Source organism: Amblyomma maculatum, chromosome 10 (assembly GCF_055883805.1).
Source record: "Amblyomma maculatum isolate TAMU_Amacu chromosome 10, ASM5588380v1, whole genome shotgun sequence".
Taxonomy (NCBI): Eukaryota; Metazoa; Arthropoda; class Arachnida; order Ixodida; family Ixodidae; genus Amblyomma; species Amblyomma maculatum.
The window spans coordinates 32,827,297-32,841,906 of record NC_139353.1 but is presented as its reverse complement, the minus strand read 5'-3'; the positions used below and the strand labels follow the sequence as shown (position 1 = coordinate 32,841,906).

At 47.6% G+C, this 14,610-nt stretch overlaps 1 protein-coding gene across 4 annotated transcripts in view; it reads right to left on the bottom strand.

Annotated features, from left to right (window-relative positions):
* Positions 1-14,594, bottom strand: part of LOC146176105 (transcriptional adapter 2-beta-like) — a 34,330-nt gene extending 19,736 nt beyond the window's left edge. For 2 of the 4 annotated variants that reach the window (XR_014701493.1, XR_014701492.1), the window contains exons 1-9: positions 14,331-14,594; positions 14,121-14,218; positions 9,939-9,998; positions 8,345-8,445; positions 7,674-7,714; positions 7,195-7,245; positions 4,927-4,983; positions 3,339-3,442; positions 2,397-2,641 (exon numbers count right to left, since the gene is read on the bottom strand). Coding sequence is in view for 2 of the 4 variants with exons in the window: in XM_084582444.1 (XP_084438570.1) it covers positions 2,397-2,641; positions 3,339-3,442; positions 4,927-4,983; positions 7,195-7,245; positions 7,674-7,714; positions 8,345-8,445; positions 9,939-9,998; positions 14,121-14,218; positions 14,331-14,403 (830 nt within the window). In the remaining 2 variants the exon portion in view is untranslated. The remainder of the gene's footprint in view (positions 1-2,396; positions 2,642-3,338; positions 3,443-4,926; positions 4,984-7,194; positions 7,246-7,673; positions 7,715-8,344; positions 8,446-9,938; positions 9,999-14,120; positions 14,219-14,330) is intronic. The other 2 variants (XM_084582444.1, XM_084582445.1) reach the window with 1 other exon arrangement.
* Positions 14,595-14,610: the final 16 nt, after the last annotated feature.

Here is a 14,610-nt window from a genome sequence, read left to right as displayed (position 1 = left end):
ACGCATGTGAAATCGAGCAGCCTACCTTTTAAATACAATTTATTGCACATTTCACATACACACACACAAAACAATTGCAACTCAGCAGGAACGATGTTTGTCACAAGTGAATTATCTGCAGAAGAATGCGGTATCTTCGTCTGGCGGCGTTTTTTCACTGCACTCCGAACGATCTCGTCTTCAACAGAGCTTAAGCACTGAAGCGCCTTATCGCTCAAGCTGTTTTTCGCGCAGTAAATTTTAACTTTGTTCAGACATTCGAGCGCGTCCTTGCAAGGCACATCAGGCATCGGGTCTACATCGTCGTCGTCAGATTCATCTTCGGTCGCAAGCTCCACGCCACTGCGCACCGCTTCGATAATCGCATCGTCCGTGCTCACTTCCTCGCAGACAGCCAGCTCATTTTCGTCAGCATCGACATATTCTTTAAAAGTGTCTGTCGCGGAAACAAAGTTGCTCTCAATGAGGCCGGACCACACGTCGTCAGCGTCGACTGCCTCATCGACAACGTCGCCCTGCTCCTCAGCTTCAAGAGCCTCGGCATTGCGCATGAAGCCAGCCTTCTGAAAGCATTTGCTTATCGTTGTGGCCTTCAACTGCCACCACGAAGCAGCAACCATGTCAATTGCACCCCTTAGATGCACCTTGAGGGGCTGCTGCTGCTGTATGTTCAGCAGAACTCTCTCGCAAAGGCGTTTCTTGTACAGTGCCTCGGCGATGACGCCCTGGTCAAGGGGCTGACTTTTAGCGGTAGTGTTAGCGGCAAAAATTTCAAATTGACTGCAGTCAACTTTGGCTGGTTATGAGCTGTGCAATTGTCAAAGATAAGCACAACCCGCCGCTTCTCTGCCACCATATCTTCATCAAACTTACAAAGCCAGCTTGTAAAAAGCTCTTGCGTCATCCACGCTTTTTTGTTCGCTTTGTATGTCACTGGCAGGTACTCACTCTTTTTGAAGCAACGCGGCCTCGCCGATTTGCCAATTACGAACAAGCGACGCTTATCGGTGCCGTCCATATTTGCGCAAAACAACACTGTGATACGCTCCTTCGAAGCCTTGAGGCCAGAGCAGGGTTCGCCTCTCAGCGCGAGACTGCGGTTGGGCAGGAGGTTGTAAAATAAGCCAGCTTCGTCAGCATTGTAGATGTCCCTGTCCGCATACGACGAGAACATAGGTTCCAAATTTAAACGGAGCCAGGCTGCGATGGACTCGTCGTTCACTTCGCCGCTTTCGCCGCAAACAACTTTGCAGCTGATGCCATGGCGGTCTTTGAAACGTTGGATCCACCCATTAAGTGGATTAAAGTCGTCGTGGCCTAGAAGAGCACCGAGGCACCTAGCTTTTTGTTGGAGCAGGGGGCCACTTACTGGTATGCTCTGAGCCCTCACTTCTCGAAACCATCTGAAAAGTGCTGCGTCCACGTCCTCATACTTCGATGCACGAATTCTCTTTCGCGACAGCGAAGAAGAATCTTGCTGCAGTTGCTGCCACACCTTCTCCCGATTCTTGTAAATAGTCGACACGGTTGTGTCGGATATGCCATACTTTGCCAGCACCGACACTTTCTTCAACCCGCTCTCGACGTCCTTTATAATGCATTCCTTCGTTTCGAGCGATAAAGCATGCCGCTTTTTCACGCCGCTTGAAGACGCAGACGCCGACGCCATGACAGCAGAATCAACAGCACAAGTAGCACAAGTCACGACGACGGACACAATGAAAAGACTGGCGGGCCAGAAAAAACAAAAAAGGCTGCGCTACTGCTTCTACCCCGCACTCCGTGCCGCGCACGCTCGAATTGGGCGCTGCCAGCATGACGTAGATGCTCCATGGTTACCATGGTGATGTGCGCACCTGCCTTTCGTCGGGTGCTTCGGGGTTGCCTTCTCCCTCTCTGTTTTCGTCGCGCGCGTCCGCCCAACAGCCACTGCTCTCCACCGCGGACTGCGCTCCCTCGAAGGGCGCGGAGTGCGCCCTTCAACCTCCCAAATACCGCGCTATAACCGGTATTCTGGTTCGCGTGCCTGCGTATTATGCGGTCTGCCTATACATCGAGTTCTATGGTACGAATACCGGGAGTCAGAAAAACTCGCGTTATAACCGGTTCCGCGCTAAAAGCGGTTACGTTATAAGTGGTCTCCACTGTACTATACAAAACATATTCAAAATTCCAAACATTTGCGTACCCCTACTTACTACACTACGATGAGTTGAAAATTTAAATAAAAGCATGGCAATACACAAGACAACGAATTTTTCAGATTCCCATAATTGCATAATATTTCAGACTTTGGTGATGAATTGTCACGCATCTCATAGGTCCTATATTTGAAAATTCCTGGAATCCGAAAGTCCAATTTTTTTCAGACTATAACAGATCAAAACAATACTCACCGATCGGCCTCACGGGGGCTCCTCTTTGACCGGGCCCCCACGGGACTGGCTTTAGGTCGACTCGCATGGCAGAACTGCTCGAGGAGGCGGTAGTCGCGCACCAGGGTCTTGCGGCGCATGCGCTCCCGCAAGCGGCGTGAGTACATGTCCACCTGGGCCAGCTTGAGGGCTGTCTCCAGCTCGTCCTCCTCGGGCCCACCCACAGAGAGCTGGCTGATCAGGGACTCCGCCTCGTTGTCATACTCCTGCGGGCGGGACAACGTGCCGCACTTCAGGAGGAGCTACTACCGAATGCCACAACGGGGAGGGCGCACAGTGCTGACACCCTCAATGTTTCCCTTTCTCAGGTCCCTGTATACACGGAAGGAAGGCACTACTCTTCGACCTCCCTGCCTGACTCCCAGCTACGACGTTATTTGCCCCATCTTAGGACTCCGGAACTGGCCAAGGGCACCCATGTATATGTCACGCAGTTAGCAGCGGTTCTTATTTTTCTTCAGAGAAAATGTACACTCAGGACTTAAGCACACGCGCATGTGACATAGCAACGTCAAAGCAGGTTACGTAACTGTTTGCACAAATGATTACTCGCTCACTGAATTATGAGTTTTACATCAAAAATTCATTATTCTGCAGCACAAAAGAGCAGCAATTTTATAGTTTGTTTCCCCTACAAGTTTTGACCCCTGCCATAGGCAATTACAAGCAATAATGTCACTACCTTCGTCGTATAAAAGAGCCTTCTCGCCTTCACCACTCCGCTATCCTCCAAGGAATGCCTTTCAAGGCCCAACAAGCAGTGCAGTTCTCTCAAGTACAGTTTTCTTACCCGCCACGGTGGCTCACTAGCTAGGTGCTCGGCTCCAGAGCCAGAGTACCTGGTTTCTAAACCAGGCGCTCTAAGAACATGGTGAATGCAAGTGCAAACAACCATCCACTCACCCTTTCATAGTCGTCTCGACAGGGCATGTAGCCAAGCTCTTGCTGTTCGGATGGCGTGATGTCCACCGAAGCCACGGGGGTACTCAGGCTCGGCGATAGAGGACCTGGCACCAAGCAATCACCCAGTTGTACATCTCTGTTGTGATTTACAAGAGCATGCTAGCGGATCAATTGGTGCCGAGGAACAGGCACTAAACCAAACAAAGCTTAGAGCAATGCCAACAGTTGGACAATAAAGAAAGTAGTTTCCACCAACTCCAATAAACAGCTTCGCTATTCTATCAGCAACTAATAATTAGATGATGAGAATAACCGAAACAAGGAAACGCCAACACAAAGGTAATAGCTGGCAGAAAGGAATACACGTGGCCTCCATTAATGCTAAAATGCAGTGGCCTCCGTACCTTCTTTGAAGCCAAAGCAATAATCGAGTGAATTGATGTTTAGTTTGCTTGCACTAATACATCGCATTTACACAATCGTATGCCAACCCCTAAATTGCATGAGAAGAAAGAAATACCCGCGGGTACATTCCACAAACAAAAAATTTATTAGCCCCCCCCCCCCCCCCCCCCCCTTCCCCACCCCTGCCCTCAATTAGAGTTGCCATCATTGCCAATGCAGCAGTCCCAGAGCACGTCATCATCCAGCTAAATCCTGCACTTGACAGATGATTGCACTAACTATGTGACATCTAACCATGTGTCATCAAACGTCCACCCGACCACTCATAACCCTCAGGGAGACTTTTCCCATGCCCAGTTGCCCATTTCCACTCCCAGCCACCCGTACTCATGGCAGACGTCAAATGCTTACAGGGCGCGGTGGGCCCTTGACCACTGACGAAGAATGACAGCAAGTCAAACCACTGCTCAAATGCATCGAAGTGCTGGTTGCACTGTTCGTTGCTCAAGCAAAGCCAAGAAATTCAAAAGTGGTGCCAACTCTTCTATTAACTATCCAAACTCATCATAAATGTCACCGTTCTGGCTAGCACTGCTACCACTGTAATCAGAACAACAGCCGTTCAATCAACCATCGAGGCTCGATAAAGAGCCATGTGCACAGTAATCAGTTTTGCTTTGTTTTTTTTAATACAAAAATTTTCTGAATAAGTGTGCGGAGCCACTGAATGCTACGAAGAGAGCCGTAAAGCAAGCATAAAATTTTGTAATCACACCACGGCATCCCTAATATCTCATTCAGCTCATATCTATTAGCAGCGCCGTGCTTCAGTTGCGAGCCGCATTCCCCTCACTACACGGACCTCCACGGTCAAAAAGAATGGGTCAACTTAGAATTGTGTAATTACAGCATTTTCATTTTGATATTCCTGTTTTAGCTCTCTGGTTCATGTTTCGTTTGTTGCTGAAAGTTGGTCACACAAGCAGCATGACTTCGTAGCATGCAGAAATGGATGCCTCAATGGCAAAAATCCATGCACTGTGCCGATGAGGGACAAATCCCAGTACTGTGTAACAGCCTGGACTACCGAAAGACTACAGTAAGGGCGTGAGTGGACAACAACTGCCCGGCACACGAACAGCCTCATGCAACTGATTCTCCATGCCACACTTGACTCACTCACCTCCTTCAGGCACTGTGTGGTCCTTGATCTGAGTTGACACCTCTGTGGACCAGGTGGCTGAAAGAGAGGAGAAAAAACTGCCATTAAAGTCTCTGACCGCAGCTGAACAAGCTGCCTAAAGCTCTGCAAGGGAATGTGGCCAATACGAGTGGGACAAGCACAAGACAGACATGAGGAGGAGGCATTCATAGGGAAACACGTCTCAAGCACCTTGTGAAACTCTTCAGGAAATTCTACCCAGCAACTGCAGCAAACCATCAAGCTTTTTGAACGAACTACACTTTTGTCCCAATGGAGAAAACTTGCTACAACCCCCAGACAGCTCATACTGCCCCGTGAGACAGAAAGCCCTGTCAATGGGTACAGCAGCAACCACAGGATCAGTTGCAGGCTGTAAACCGAGGGCAAAGCTGACAGCTCGCATTTGACACACTTTTGCAGAGTGCGCAAAGGAAATAAATATCTATATATATTGGGGAATTCAACTTGAAGGGACACTGACAACAACCCCACTATATTCTCGTTAGGGTATTAGCAGCTATGCTGACATTTGTTCAGTAGCAACAAATGCATCTGCGGCCGAGAGAAGTGATTTTAGAAACAAAGCACAGCCCTTTTTTTTTTTTCCTTACCCCTCGATTCAAGCTTGCGATGCTGAAAACAAAAATTATTCTGCGATCACTGTTCGCATTTGAACGACAGTGTAGCCTGGCCCGAGAGACCTGCAACCCAAGAAAATCACCAATGCCATAGCAGTCTGCTAGTAAAAACTGCTGCCGATGCCAACACTCACATTTCTTTTTACTTTTTCCACTTTTCTAGCTAAAAGGAGATCAGTTTTCAGTGGGAGAAAGTCTCTTTTGTTAGAATGTGGTGATCTATCAAGGCTCTTCCTCCTTGGTCATACTGTCAACTCGTAGACAAGCGCTCCACTGCTTCGCCGCAAATATCAGCCGCGCATCTACCTATAGGGTGCGTAATATACACCGATGCATCACACACAGCACTGCATGGAGTTACTGCAATATACAGTCCTTCCCATCCTCATCTTAGCTCCTGCGCAACGTATGGCGTGGATACATGCACTCCTCTTGCCTTGGAGCTTCAAGCGATACAGAACGCAATTGCTTCCCTCCAGCTCGCACCCCCATTTGATATTGTTCATATTTACTCTGACTGCCTAGCCGCCCTTAAGGAGCTTAAGGCTGTTCGGTGCAAATTCCAAATTACACAATCCATTCACCAGCTCTGCAAAAAATGCCCCGTCCTGAGCGTACACATTGGACTCGCGGCCATACTCACGATCTACATAACATCCATGTGCATACAATGGCACATCTTGGCACATCAGATATTGCGCCACCTTCCCCTCTTCCCCCAGATCCATTCCTGTCCCATGTTTCCGAGAAAGAATCTTTGCACCAGCGAGCACGCGCTCTAATTCCTCTGTGTTCATACCCTCTTCCCTGTAATCTCACTCGGGAGGAGGAAGTATCTGAGCACCGGATCCGGGCAGGAGCGACTCTGAGCCCTTCTGTGCGTCATCAGTGGCGTAACTAATGGCTTCAAGTGACCGGCAATTGATCGCATTGTGGTGCTTCACCAGAACTGTGCGATATGAAACACCTGCTGTGAACCTGCCCAGCTATGGCATCCGCGAGACAGTGCTACCTAAACAAAGTAGGCCTGCGGTGGGACCTTGAATGTGACTACCGCAAGTGGACACTAGAGAATCAGTTTATCGGGAACTTCCGCACATTTTTAAGAGAGACCAGTTTACACTCCTTCGTCTAACTTTCTCCTACTTCCCACTCCTTTTTCCACTATGCCTAATGGCAAATGTCTCGAATAAAAAAAATCATAATAATAAGCTCTAAGGTGTGTTGCTACGAGACAGCTTCATGTCCAATGGCTGAACTAAACCGAAAGGCTCCTGCCAAAATATAACTTAAACAGAAGCTCACATGCTAATTCTTGATACTATTGTGCCAGTTTTCCAAGTGGCCACTGCCAAAAAGTACACAATGTGGGCCAGCTTGCGCTAACACTAGGTACACCTATCCACAAACAACAGATACAATGCTACAAACATCAAGCTTTTGGAAGCTTGATGTCCTTGATATCCCTCAGCTTGAGGAAGCTAGATATCCCTCAGCAAACCTCATGGAAGACCAAGTTACTTGATTCAAAAGATGCTTTTCAAGTTCGAAGTTGCATCTGGAAAAGCACCTCAGGCAGCTGCACATCTTCAAAATCACGCACACTCACCTCTCCCAATGTTGCCCACGATGTAGTGGTTGTTGTAGTGCTCTTGCACCTCTGTCAAGCAAGATGGAAGAAAGACGTGTCAATCATCGAACGATTGTCAACTTATGACTGTGACCTCCTACCATACCTCTACCACAGCATTATGTAGCATGTAAGACTAAAATGAATGCTCAAAAATATCAATAACCACAAAACTTCTAGAGAATTAAGACCACAGCTGCTAATTACAAAAGTAAACAGACTGTCAATGCATCACCCTATAGAAACTGGTTGCCAAAAATCACACACACTTTGTGGAGAGTACAGCCACAGCACTTGGGCTCCTTCGCTCCCGATGAGCAGCTATGGCAGGGATGCCACTACATGCCACTGAGCATGTTAGAACAGTACCAAATCTGGGGACTCTTTCCACTAGCTGCTCAAATTATGTGAACTCCAGACACAAAAATTTCCCGGTAAACTCAGCCAAGGCTACACACCTTCACAGCTCCTGGATGGCAGGCACTGCGAGACATCTTCCCTGCAGGCAGGAGGAAAGAAAAGCGTGGAATGTTTTGACAGTAGCTGACATCTTGAACACTGAGCCCCAGCAGAACCTCTATGCCTCTCAGATGTGATCACAGGTGATACACATTTTGCCACGATACCAATAAGTGAATTCAAATTCGCTGCGTACAATGCGGAAATATCAGGGTATTCCAAAAAGCTCCAATGCGAACACGGATGACGTGATTGTGGGAAGCAGCAAGTGCCAACTGTACGACGTTAGAGCAGAAATTTCACACACTGCTTGCCCCATCCACCTTTCCCATATCGCCGCATGCCCCCTTCAGCCACTGTGATATAAGTTCATATTCCTACCTGCTGTAATGAAGGTGCCAGCGCCATTCTCTCACAGTAAGCAACAGACACCAGCGGCTTTGTCACCACAACAACAGATAAACCAGCAGTTAAAAGCGTAGCATCTGAGAGGCATCTGCGGCTTGCACAGCACAGCTATTACAGCAGCAGGTAGTCTACACCATCACAACGGTCCGCCTTCCCCAAGCAGCACCCTGAGGCGCACCTCTTGCACCAACACATGGCTTCCGTTTGCCAATCTACAAGATGCACTGAACGTAACAGTGAAAAAGTGAAGAAGGTGGCGCACCAGTTGCCGAAGCCGTACTGTTCGATGGCCTCGAGCAGCACCAACTCCTCCTTGGCCTTCCAGTTGCAGGGCGCCCCAAAGATGGGGAAGTTACCACAGTCCTGCGCACACATGATGCAACACAAGATACAGCCACCACAAGAACACATGGCAGGCTGACTTAGCAAAAATGAATTGCTCGAAACGAGACTTGAAACAAAGTAAACATCCTCAATTTGGCTGCATTTACTGCATCAGGTCAGGCAGTGCGGCACTCTCACACTTCATTTGTCAGTGCAGCTAGTGCCACCTGTACTTCGGCACTCAATGCACTAGCCTCCCTGCAAGTTCCCCTCTCGTGAAAGTAGTGCGAGCTGCGTGCTGCCCTCTGTAGCAGATGACCCCCAGGGCCACGCTTGTTTCAGTAAACCGTGTTTCCTATGTTTGCACACATTTCCTGCATGCTTGAAGGCGACCATGGTGGTCACACGTAGCAAAACAGTGTAACTGCATAATAGAGGGTGAGCGGTTTTCTTTTAATATATAGGTAATGTGTGTAGGTGATCTTTGTGATGAATCGCTGCGACACATTTCTTTTTTCTCAGGTGGCCTCTGCACCAGCATGTAGTAGCATGTGCAGCGCCTCTGCTTAAAGTGGCGGCTGGTTTTGAGGTTCTTAGTAAGGCCACACTTTCACCTGTTATGTCTTCCCACGCCTCAGTCTGTGACGACCGCTCTGCTGCCACCGCCCACCAACAGTAAGCGAGAGCTGTGCGGTTCAATTATGCCCAAGCCCACCAAAGTTCAGGCAACTCTTCTTTGCTGCAACTAGTGGACATCTCGCAATGCCTTTCGGATAGAACAATGAAAAGCAGCCAAATAGAGGAAACCTAACGTGCACGGTGACTAGTTCAAAGCACTTGGCACAACCCAGAGAAACAGTACAATAAGAATTTCGCACACTGGCGCCATATGAACTTTCGCGTGCATTTCATGATGTGGTAAGCACCAGTGTGGGTAAGTGCTGCCTATAAGGTGACAAAAATTTACCCTTTCAAAATGTACTCAGCATCAGTACCAGCCACGTTAGATAGGGGGCAGGTCAAATGTTGCCAGCATACAGGGTCAACTTCTGGGTCACTGTCGAGGTGCGCCAAACGACACCCCTTACCTCACAATCTCTGCTACGAGTAGAAGCATTATTCTCACTTCTGAAAACCTTAATAGCTTTGTGTGTACCTCAAGTGCCAGAAGAGCGTGCTGAAAAGTAGACACTGTGAGCACTGTATGTCATCACAGTTCCCTTGTGAAAACAGCTTGTGGTAATAAGATCCACGTTTCTTGATTCATTTTTTTCTTTTTGCTTATTCCTGTGAAAGTAGCCTTTTTACAGTGGTTAGGATGCATCATGCAGCAATAAACCAACTTCCATTAGACCTCAATGCATTCCCTTTGAAACCTCTTTATGCTCTATGGCACTCCATCCAATGACCAAGAGCTCCTCAAACAGCAAGGCTGGGACAGGGTAAGCTCCATGAATAAGATTTTTGTGCTGGATGTTGCCTGTTTCAGCAGCCAATGACATTTCTAGTCACAAACTGCAGTAGCCACTTACAATCAACTGGTAGCCGTGCCTGTTCTTGTGCGCTCCCATTTCCGCCCCGCAGGAGAAACACTGAAGGAAAAGAAAAAAATGCAGAAACAGGTAAGAGTGATGCCATCATTCAGAATGCAGAAAAAGAGGTTGATACGAAACGGGATACCACTACACAAAATCAATGGCAACCATGTAATTTTCTGAGCGAAACTACACTAACTGGCAGCAGGGACAGTCAAAAGATGCTCTACCAAATTCATCATAGCCAAGAAACTTAGGCCACCATACAAAGACACATGTTAGCCGGGAACCAAGATTTGGACGTACCTTTAAAGTAAGACAATCAGTAGAGCAAAAAGGTGGCGACCTGTCACATACAAGCCACACCCTACACACACCAATAACACATCTTGATGCTTATTTCCTTCATTGCATCGGTGCTCCTAATAAAAAAAATTAACTCTTTATCTCTCTGTCTGGGCAGCGTTTAGCAAAAACCATTCAAAAGACGAAGCAAAAGTAACAACGAACACTGACCATGCACAGTATATCTGGTTCACATTTAATTTCACGGTTCAGGGCATACTATATCTCGAAAAGAATGGTGCACCTGCAAGGTAAGCAGAATCGAAAAGGGAAATGTTATGCTGCACACTTCTCAGCCTCTCTCACCCACGTCGCAGCTTTCAACGCTCTACATCGAGCAGGGAAGATCAGGCACAGACATGGGGTTGTGAGCCACTCAAAGCTGTCAGTCCCAAAAAAAAGCTTTTAAATAAGCGAGGGTGTAAATCACTTGTTGAGGCACCTTCCAAACTGCACTCCATCTGGCTATAAGACGCTAGCAAACGTGACTGCATCCAGAGCACTGGCCAAAATAATGCATGAGATTATGGTGGAGATGAAAAGATCTTGCCTCATATAGTACAAATAGAGCACTGCAATTTCAAAGCAAGAAGGCTTTACAACTTTAATTTGCCACTGAAAATTGCATAAAAGCAACTGAGGCGCTATCTGGCAGAGAAACCCTATTATTTTCACTGTAGTACCTCACGTGACTACATGTCAGAAAAATATCGCTGATTTTCGTAACTGCGCACACTGATCTTTTTTCTTCTAGGCGTGCTCATCATAATTTATTATATTTCGCGTTCTCTCCACTGCGTCCTTAAATAAAAACCACCCCTCCTTTCACACCGCAAGAGGCATGCTTTCAGGTTTTTCCACTAGATGGCGCCACAATGTTTGGAATTCCGTGAATGAAGCCGATGATAGTGCCCAGCAAAACTTTCGTCGACGAGGTGAGCATTATTGTGCTGTAACCGCATTGAGTGTGAAACTGAAAAGGACGTTACTCTACACAAAAAATGTCTGAGTACCGTCTGGCGAGCGGAATCTACATTTGTTTTCGGTACATCTTTTTGCCGACCACCAGTCATCCCAGTCGCTGCTCATGGTTTCCAGCATCAGACTACATAAAAACAGGAGCATGCACTGATCGATAAATTCTCAGTAAAAATATTCTACAGCGTTTCTACCAAAACTGTTATGGAATCGAACATTTTAGACATCAGTCTTCCCATTGCAGCGAAAAAATTCAAGACCTAAATTACGGTGTTCTGTACCTTTCAAAGCTGTGATGGCGTTGAAGACACTATCACTGCACCTAATTATTGTCCCGCAGTTTGTTTATACAGGTAACATCGAGCTCCTCCCCAATTTTCACGATGAGAAGGAGCAGGAAACTTATACCACAAAAGGGTTGGAAAAGGGGACCGTGAGAAACAATGTCTCCAATAACTACCTGAAACCACAGACAGCGCAACTAAGAGCCCAGCAACCTAGACAATTGTGGAGAACAGGGGACCTTTTTTTTCCTTTTCTTATTTCACTTCTCAAGCACTAAATGTGGAAGATTGTTTTGAAAAACCAGCACACAACAGTAAGCCAAGAAGCATTTTGGTTTGTGGGGTTTAATGTCCCAAAGCAACTCAGGCTACGAGAGGCGCCGTAGTGAAGGACTCCGGAAATTTCGACCACCTGACATTCTTATTCTTTAACCCTTTAAGGACTTATGATGAGCTGAGCTCATCATGGGTGTTTGGCAATGCTCTAACTGGCTTTTGACGACCCAAATTCATCAAACGGTGCTTTCCTATTAAACAAATTGATGGCAGCACATGTTCTGTGTTTTGCACATTTACTGAGTTTGCGCACGAGATGGCGCAACGTGTGCCCTGTGTTTCCTACACTTTCCCGCACTTTCAAGCAAACATGGCATCATCCGTGCAGCATTCCAGTGCGGGAGAACATATCAGATGATAACAGTGCAACTTATAAGGATGTAGACTTGTTTTATTTTTCAAGCGAAGGAAAATAGTGATGATGTTTACACCGACAGCGAGTCTGAAGCGGAAGAGTGCAGCGAGGAGACGTTGGCCAGCTCCTGTGATGGTGCCATGCTTTGAGCGCTATCACACAGACGGCAATCTAAGCTATTTGATGTGAACTATAAAGAAATGGACAAGTGTGCAAGACTATTTAAGGCATATCTTTTTGACACTTTCTCTGACATTTATTTTCTTATATCACACATAAACTGAGTCACGTATGGTGTATAACTGTAGGCGACAAGAAATTATTTTCCATTTTTTAAACATGTTAGCGGAGCATTTCACACCGAAAAAAATTTGGCAATTTTGGAACAGAATTTTTTTTTTTATTGAAGCCTTTAAGGGGTTACCATGCACTGACATCACACAGCCGCCTTGATTTTCGCCTCCATCAAAAAACCACCACTGTGGCCGGGATTCGAACCCGCATCCTTGGACACAGAAGTGCCTAACCACTGCGGCGGGTCTAGGAAAATTTTTCGTGGAAACATTAAGTGAATGCCCTCTTCCTTAGCCCTTTCCTTTTTAATAAACAGTGGAGGGCTCAGAGTATGGGTGTGTCACAAGCATTTAAGCTTGCAGAGCTAAGGCAGGCAGGCAATGAAACCATCACCCGGCTCAAGCACTTACTAAAAATAGACACATTCTGATCGTATGCCCTTTTTCTTCCAATCTCGAGTGCCATTTGGAAAGCTGCTCATGACTGTACATGATACTTTTCAGCACATGGAGCTTCATTCTACATATAATACACTCCGTGCCTTTGAACATGGGATGTAGAACTAGATTTAATGCTTACAACACACTTTGGCACTTTTTCGCCAAGCATAAGCTGCTATTAGCTGGTAGTCTTAAAATTGTTTTCAGTTCTGACATTTTCATGAACACCAGAGCATGACATTCAAAATTTGTGTGCTGGAAACATGAACTATGTTGCAAGACGTTAAAGCTTAGGTACCTCAACGATCAGGTGGAAACCAAGCAACCGCGCACTGAAGCACATAATCGCCGATATGGCAACGATGTTTTTTTTTTCTTTTTCGTGCGGCGAGATTGTGGCGCGCCTCCAAAAGCGGCCGACAGCAATGTTCGCGGTTAAACATGAAAAACACCGCTTGGGAGTCTGGAAGCCTTCATTTCCCCGGTGAAAAAGAACCGAGCCCTGCTCTAGCAACACACTTGAAAATCTATTCAGAATTCACAGAACGTTCAGAGATGAGCAATCGGCAGCTGGGGGGTTTATTGCAGACACGAAAATTTCGAAAACAGATGCGCCCACAAGTGTGGCGGTACCGGCCCTATGTGAAACGAAGCCAACTCGAGCGCGACGCTGTAGGAGAGAGCAGCGTGCCGCAGCTGTACGCAGAGACCGATCCGCGAGCGACAGCGATGAGATCGGGCAGAGCGAGAGGGGGGCTTATGTGCCGCGCCAGCTATGTTTTTTCATACTTCCCTCCGCTCGTAAATAAAGGCAAGCGCGCTCAGCTTCAAACGGCTTCGTCGGGCGCTAAGCGGGGAAAAAAAAAACCAGCCTCGAAGCAGCAGACGGGCACGGAAAACGCGCGACGGCGCAAATCCGGCCTACTCGTTCGTGGCGCGCAGTTTCGCATCTGAGCGGGCGCGGAAGCCATGCGCTTTTTGTTGGTGTTTTTGGCGCTCGCCTCGGGACGCGTGTGCCCGATTCCACTGGCAGAAAGAATGCCGCAGACCGAGCCCGTTGGCTAGATTTCGGTCGTACGCGTCGCAAAGCGCAGGACCGACCGCGCCTTTCCCGCGCGACCCGGACGGCCAGAAGAACGCTACCAACCTGTAAACAAAGGTCAAAGTCTGCGCACTCCGCACATTTGACGCGCACTCCCGTGATGTCCTCCTGACAGTAGTTGCAGTGGTACTTGGCGATGACACCTGTAAGACAGCGGAACATTCAGTCGACGAAACAAGACGCCTTCTAAGCCAAGTAGAAGCGAGAATCGGCGCTATTTTGACGCCGAACCCGCCAGCACGGCAAGACTCTTACCGGACATCTTTCTTTGTCCCCCTGTCAGGGCTAGCGTCGTGACGTCATTGCGACGCACACTGCGCCTGCGCATAAGTACGTCACGACCAGCATTCAGCGCGCGGCGCGGGCGAGTGCAACGCCACGCGCGGGATTTTGCTGTCCTCACTTCCGGGTCGTCTGCTCTGCGCGCTTTGAATGCACGGTGTTTGAATGACTCCGATAGCTCTAATCAACTGGTCATGCAGTACTAGTCCAAAAATATTTTATGGCTGGAGTTTGTTTCGCGAAACGTTCAAGA